The 7,489-nt window shown below is 35.1% G+C and overlaps 1 protein-coding gene across 1 annotated transcript; it reads right to left on the bottom strand.

Moving 5' to 3' along the window:
- Positions 1 to 1,485: 1,485 nt before the first annotated feature.
- LOC132166533 (glyoxylase I 4-like) lies at positions 1,486 to 2,610 on the bottom strand. Its single transcript, XM_059577362.1, has 3 exons — positions 2,280 to 2,610; positions 2,064 to 2,169; positions 1,486 to 1,980 (listed from the first exon to the last, which is right to left on the bottom strand). The coding sequence occupies exons 1-3, from the start codon at positions 2,435 to 2,437 to the stop codon at positions 1,660 to 1,662; spliced, it is 585 nt and encodes a 194-aa protein (XP_059433345.1). The 5' UTR covers positions 2,438 to 2,610; the 3' UTR covers positions 1,486 to 1,659.
- Positions 2,611 to 7,489: the final 4,879 nt, after the last annotated feature.

Here is a 7,489-nt window from a genome sequence, read left to right as displayed (position 1 = left end):
TTGGTTATAATTTGTATGTGTGTTGGATTCATGTTGAACTTTTGATAATCTTAAATGGTAAGGTCTTAAAAATCTTAACTTTGCATCTAAACCTTAAAGTTGTTAACTTTCATTCTTAATTTCAGTCTTAACAACCAATGATCTACTAAATGGATCATCAATAATAACCCCCCATCGACCGCCTACTAACTTCCGACTGTCGATAGTCGAAATAAAAATTTATGCCGACGCCGGTAATTGAACCAATTAAACCGAGCCGAAAACGTAACCACCGAAGTATGATAAGGCAGCGTCTTAGCAATATTAATCAGGTCTCATTTAATTTTATCTATATTAGTGACCATTTGTAATAATCTAAGATAATAAATATGTTAAAGGCCGGGTGACTATAAACATGTCCAATAAACACTTGTTTAGCCCTAAAAAATTCATTTGAGATTTTGCCCAAAAACAACTCATTTGGTCAAAAAGAGATTTGACCCATAAAAGTTAACCAACCAACAATTAATCGACTTTATCGAATTAAACGAATTAATTAAAATTGTCAAAATTAATATATATCGGTATAAAATCGGTTAATTAACTGATTTAACCGACATACTTGGCCAGAATGGGTCTACCAATACCAATTTAACCAATATCCTAGTATTTTCAATGAGTAGCTTTGGTGCCTTTTTCTGCATATATAGTAAGGCATTCAAATACTCAATTTAAAAAAAAAAAAAAAAACAAACAAAAACAAAAAAAGGCATTCAAATACTCTTTAATCTTCACTCTTAGGCTTGTTTTCAAAGCACCAAAATCCTTCATTTCAAGCTTATCATCCAATTAATTGAGATAAAAATCTATTAGTCTCTGACATAGTTTTGGTAGCAATAAACATGTCATGATTGTCATCCACACGTAACAAGTAGACAAACAAATTAACCATATGACCACAATTGTCTGTAACACATGCAGCAGTCATATCTGGTGCATGTCTACAGAGTAATCATGGCCCACCATAAAACTGCCAAAGTGATCGTACGTACAATTGCATCTCAAAGAGGACAAATACGATCTTCTTTCTCTTCCGCAGTAGATGCGTATATATATGCATTTTTCTAGCCATCCACGTGTGTTGACTTGAGCCAAGCGACTGTTAGCTAACTCGTTCAATGTGGGCTATGGTGTTGTACTATAGTCAGTTAGGTTTTGCAGAGGGCAGTCCAGCTAGAAATCGGCCAAAGAAAATGACGCAAGTCGGCTGCAATGAACACAACTTTGACCAAATCACACAACCAACCCTATCGCAACTGATCACCTCAACATATTGCTGTGCCACAATGTAGGCCTTTGAATCATGAATCACTCACGAAAATTACCATTTTCTATATATATATATATATATATATATATATGATCATCATGATCATGATCAGATCAAGCGAGTTTTTAACAATCTCTTTAGAAAAAGAAAGATAAAATCTTTTATTCATCCAAAACTACACCTCCCAATACATGTTTTAAGAGCTGTTCATGTGAGCAAAACAGAACTTATTGCACGAGAGAAGACGGACAGAAGGAGGGAAATCACTGGGAGTATATACGACGATTGTTCTGCAAAAAGGTACTGCATACAAAATGACATAAGAAAAAAAAAAGTTGTGGAGGTTTGTTTTAGGCACAGTGAAGATAATCTTCCGTTATGTGAACAGAAGGTAGGCATGTCAACCGTTGCTGCGGTGGCATTTCGATCATTTGTTGAATCTGCTGTTGCTGCTGGACATTAATGCAATTGACAAGTGAGCATGATCGGACGATGTCAGCAGATAGAGGAATCACAGGGAGGTTGTCGCAGTTGCAGATTTCGATCATCGTGCCATCTGGGTCGTGGAAGAAGAGTTGATCCACGTAAATCCCGCCCTCTTCCACTCTATTCTTCACGTACTCTATCTTCATCTCCTTCAACTTTTTCTCCACATTTGCCATGCTCTCACACTGCCCACAAATGCAACTTAAATTAGCCATTAATTACATAAAAAACACATGCACAGAGAGACAGAGAGAGAAAGATGACAAACTTGGAAAGAAATGTGGTTGTCTTTGGGATTGATGTGGGTAATCTTTGGCATGTTTTCTGGGTTTTCGGATTGGATGAGGTGTATGCCGATTCCGTAATTGAATAGCCTATTCAGAATCAAAACCAAAAGGAAATTAATGAATGATAATTAATATTCAACAAATTGTTAAGGAATATTATTTTGTGTTATTCAATTTTCAACAAATTAATTGCGTACCATGCACCATCAAAATCAAAGGAACCGGGCCTTCTTATGGAAGAGAAACCAAGAACATTCCGGTAGAAATCAAGAGATTTCTCCAGCGATCTGCAAACAAGCGAGATGTGATTCAACGACTTTAGACACAGGGGATTTCCCATGCTTTCTTTCATCATCTTTCTCAACAAATTAACTAACAAGAGTTTTCCGACAATTCTCAAGATAAAAGAAACAAAAAAATTAAATGAATGGGATTGAAGAGCTAGAAATGCTGGTATATATAAATCAAGAGATCAGTGTGACTGTGAACATTTTTTACATGATGCTTCTGCGAAGTTTCAAAATATAGAAAACAGAGAGATAGAGACAGACACCAAGCTTTGGTTTGCGGGCACGTTTCCTATTTGGTTTCGGATAGTTATAGATGTCTATTACACGTAGTTGCGTCGTCCGTCACAGCTGTCAAGATTGCCACACCCTTTTTGCTGACTAGTTCTTCTTTTTATTTCTTTTTCTTTTTCGACCCCGAAAAAACAGTTTTTTTTTTCGTTTATTAGACTTTTATTTATATAAAATAATAATAAAATCGTTGAATGTTCCTTTGGCCTTTCTAGAGATTTAATTGCTGTCGGTACCTTGCAGACCAACAGACATGTTGGTATCAAAGGTGTGATTATTAAATTAACAAGAACACAGCTTTTTATTCTGAGTCGAATCCACGTCATGATCTTTAGTTATTTTTTCTGCCCCCGATTTTTGACTAAAATTAATTATATCATGCATGTGTTTATTTTCCTCAACGAAAGGAACGTAAAAGAATTGCCGCATATATATATATATATATATATATATATATATATAGTGCATTATTGAATAGATTAATTAATTAAACAAGCAAAAGCAACCTATATATATAATTAAATATTCAAGAGATAACTTTATTTTAATTATTCATTTATTCAAAATGAAAAATACCCACCGTCATTGCTTAAAAAATGCCCTTAATGCTACATATTTTTAATTAGCAAGAAAAGCATTTTCCAGGCTGAAATATATAAATTCCTAAGCTTAATTAATTAGCTGCCTAATCTGCAGAGAATCGATCAAAGCCATGTATTAATAATGTACATATAAAAGCATTCACATTATCCAAATCTGCCTGGTGACAACCAATTAAACCGAATCCTATATATTGACTGAATTTCGGTTCAATTCTATTGCTTGCAATCTCGCCTTCCTCATTACATACCAATCGAGTCCCATGAAATATAAACACCATTTTTGTTGTAAAATTTATAAATATCGTTTATATTGTCACATCATTTAAAAATTCAAAATGGTCTGTATCATGAAATAGATCTTATCTTATTTCGCTACACGGCGGCGGCTCAAAGGGGTAGACAATTTAGGTTATTTGATTTATATAGAAATATATATTATAATTAATACAAGAAGAACCAGAAGGGTTGTAATGCTTCTAGGCTTCTAGCCATGCAATCATATATCCTCACATGTTTTATCATACCAGCTGTTTCACTAATTACTTAATTTGCTGCAATATTTAAGCATGTTTTGCACGTTCTTCATAATATTGTCTACTTTATTGGCTGAGTTGCATCTCACGACTATGGCGTGTTTTCAATTGCCTGTTGTTTCTTAATCATGTTTTTTGGAGTTGTAGAATAATATTATCCAAGGATATATATCGTTTTACCATGATTTGAGGGATGCTGTATTACTTGATTTTGAAGCATGCTTTATATTTTTCTAATCTTAAACATGTCTGACAAAAAATATAAATTTGGAAAGAAAAACTTCAATAAAAGAGGAATAGATATAAATTAATTCAATATAAAAAGGAGATAGTCTTGATAAATTTGTTGTTAATTAATAATAGACATTAAATTCAAATGATCAAAAAATTACTAATTGAGCAACCAATTTGATTTTTATATTAACAACCAATGAGAATAATATATTAACAAAACTTGAATATATACAAAAATTAGATTACTAATGTACGTTTTCTCTCAAAAAGCAAGACCGGCCAATCACTTCGCCTTCAAATTCAAATTCCATCATTTTTGTCGTTGCATGACCCCTTTGGTCTCGATAAAATTATGTCCGACAAACGAGATCAGGGTTTATTCTGCAGTGGTGAGTTTGAAGGGCCTTGCTTTGAAGAGGCTCCCCGACATAAAAAAAATAATAATAAAAATAAAATTATGCCTGACAGTCGATCAATCTTGGGACTCTTGGACACTCTAAACCATCATACTTTGAAACACAAAAATATTAATAAATACTCAAAACACAAAAATAGATTTCGTGACATAAGAATTTTTTTTTTTTTTCAAATAAAAATAAACAAATACTCCCCAGTATATAACTAATATTGTCATTTAAAAAATCAGGGTGTGGAATTTTTTTTTTTTTTGAATTTATTGGAGTATTTTTGTCTTATTAAAAAAAATTAAGATCATTTTTTATTTTTGATAGTTTAGAGATGATATTGTCACAATTAAAGTTTGAGGGGTGGAGGACACGGTCCATTGGTGGGGAAAATTCTAAAAGGAAAATATTATCATCAGGGGACACTTTTACAAGCAAAACTGGGGAGCATGCCTCTTTGCATGGAGGAGTATAATGGCTACCAGGGACTTGTTTCAGGAGGGGATAATATAGCGTATTGGAGATGGTAAATATGTGCCCATTTGGAAGGATAAGTGGATACGTACCCAAGCCCACCACCTACAGCATACAAACACACTGTCGAATTCTTAATGAAAATGCCACTGTTAACGAGCATATTGACCCTAGTACGGGGGGATGGAACCCGGCTCTTATCAGTGGAATTTTTTAGGAGGAAGAAATAGAGCTGATTTGCAATCTTCCAATGAGTAAATACAGGAAGCCAGACATGATGATATGGAGAGTTTCACCCTCAGCTGTGAGGAGTGCATACCATCTGGAAATGGAGCTGAAAATAATGCACTCTGGAATGGGTTCAGCTCAATCAGGGAATACATATCTGTAGAAGTTCCTTTGGAGCATGCAAGTTCCAAACTCCTCAAAAGTTTTCCTGTGGAGGGCATGCAAAAACATACTCCCTACCAAGGATATCTTTTGAAGAGGGATGTAATGAAAGAGGATCAGTGTATTTTGTGTGGAAATGCAAGAGAAACAGTGCTGCACATCCTTTGGGAATGCCCATCAGCTATGGACGTGTGGGGGGCCTGTCGTGGGAATTTACAAAAAACCTATATAGAGGGAACATGCTTTCTGGATGTGTTGGAGAGATTGCTATCACGATGCAGCAAAGAAGATATGTACCTGTTTTCCGTCCTATCCAAAAAGGAATTCGGTTGTACACTGGGGTGACTTTCTTCACCCAAATCGGATAGTCCAAGAAGGTGAGGCTCTACTGTCATAGTTCAGGGCAGCAGAGGGACATAGTGGGGAGAACATGGAAGACGCACCTGTGGGAGAGGAGAAATGGACACCACCACCTGCTGGACAGTATAAGGTTAATTGGGATGTCTCCATTGATTCCAAGCATAAAAGGATGGGGTTTGGAATCATTGTGAGAGATCACAATGGACTTGTTAGTGCGGCCAAAAGTGAAGTAGCACAAATTCTGCAAGAACCAGTGACAGGTGAACCTATGGGAGCTCTACGGGCAGCATAATTTTGTGGAGAATTGGGTTTTCAAGATATCTTAGAAGGAGACTCCTTAAAATACTGCAAGAACCAGTGACAGGTGAACCTATGGGAGCTCTACGGGCAGCATAATTTTGTGGAGAATTGGGTTTTCAAGATATCTTAGAAGGAGACTCCTTAATTGTTGTCAAAGCCATAGGGGAGTCGGAGACTAATTGGAGATCTTTTGGACAAATTGTAGATGACACAAAGGAAGTTCTTGGAGCTCTCAGAAGCTGGAGTATTTGTCATGTGAGAAGAGAAGCAAATCAAGCGACGCACGATTTAGCTAAGGCAGCAACTTCATTTTCCATTGATCGTATCTGGATAGAGAAAACCCCTAATTGTATTTATTACATAGTGACCCTAGAGCTTTTTGTTTTTTGCTCTTTTGGCCATATTGAAATGAAATCTGAATTATCTTCCCAAAAAAAAGTGATTAAATTTACATCTTCATATTAACTTAAAGCTTTTTAGAAAATTAGTAATTTTCATTGTTTCAGGGCTTATCACAGGACGAATGGAGTCCACACTACTTATCCCGTAACAAGGACAAAAAAAAATACTAGCCTCCACATGAGGGAGAGTGTTAAGGAATATTAATCTCACATTGCTTAATTGTGGACAAAACTTTAGACATCTTTATAAGGAGTTGGCAACCTCCACGTGAGGGAGAGTATTGAGGAATATTAATCCCACATTGCTTAATTGTGGACAAAACTTTAGGCATCTTTATAAGGAGTTGGCAACCCTTTCCTATAGAATCGGTTTTATTAGATGAGTTACGCTCACAAATTTCTTCAATTGGATGATACGTAGTTTGAAAATGGTATGTAAACTTTTTCCTAAAAAAAAAATGGCTTGGAGTAAGCTTTAATGAGTGGTAGAATAAGGATTTAACTAGCATTAAATTTTGTGCTTTGTTCACATCAAGAAATTAACCAATTATCATTCCTAAATGTCATGGCTTGAGAAAAGTACATAACGACATAACACCATATATAGTTGGTTAATTTAGTTAGGTCTCAAAAGACTGCGGCATTACATATATAGACAAATTTGTGGACTTTGCTAGCATATATAGCATCTCATCGTTTTTCGTCTAGCTGCAAATTCAAGTTCAACTTCACTTCTATACGTTGAAATCAACACTAGATTTTTTTTTGGTGATTAAGTTTTCACGTCATGATCAATGACTGCATAGTCTGCATGTGTTTGCTTTTGCTAGCATATATAGCATCTCATCGTTTTTCGTCTAGCTGCAAATTCAAGTTCAACTTCACTTCTATACGTTGAAATCAACACTAGATTTTTTTTTGGTGATTAAGTTTTCACGTCATGAATGACTGCATAGTCTGCATGTGTTTGCTTCCGTAATTTTGTGAATATTATTACGTTGAAAAAATGTAGAAGAAATAAGTTATGGCGTAGAAATAGTGTATTTTCTAGAACCTGTCCTAATATTCACAATATATATATATTTGTTATTATTGTTCAATCTCTTTATGTCAAGGACGTGATAATTAAGT

Source organism: Corylus avellana, chromosome ca11 (genome assembly GCF_901000735.1).
Source record: "Corylus avellana chromosome ca11, CavTom2PMs-1.0".
Classification (NCBI taxonomy): Eukaryota; Viridiplantae; Streptophyta; class Magnoliopsida; order Fagales; family Betulaceae; genus Corylus; species Corylus avellana.
The sequence above is the reverse complement of the archived record's forward strand: the minus strand, read 5'-3'. Positions and strand labels throughout refer to the sequence as shown.

What these genes read in the sequence shown, in the direction of transcription:
- LOC132166533 (XM_059577362.1), bottom strand. Translation starts at nt 2,437, where the DNA reads ATGATGAAAGAAAGCATGGGAAATCCCCTGTGTCTAAAGTCGTTGAAT. An exon ending in TTTGATTTTGATGGTGCATG is followed by an intron (nt 2,170 to 2,279) that starts GTACGCAATTAA and finishes GATTCTGAATAG; the next exon opens with GCTATTCAATTACGGAATCG. An exon ending in ACAACCACATTTCTTTCCAA is followed by an intron (nt 1,981 to 2,063) that starts GTTTGTCATCTT and finishes ATTTGTGGGCAG; the next exon opens with TGTGAGAGCATGGCAAATGT.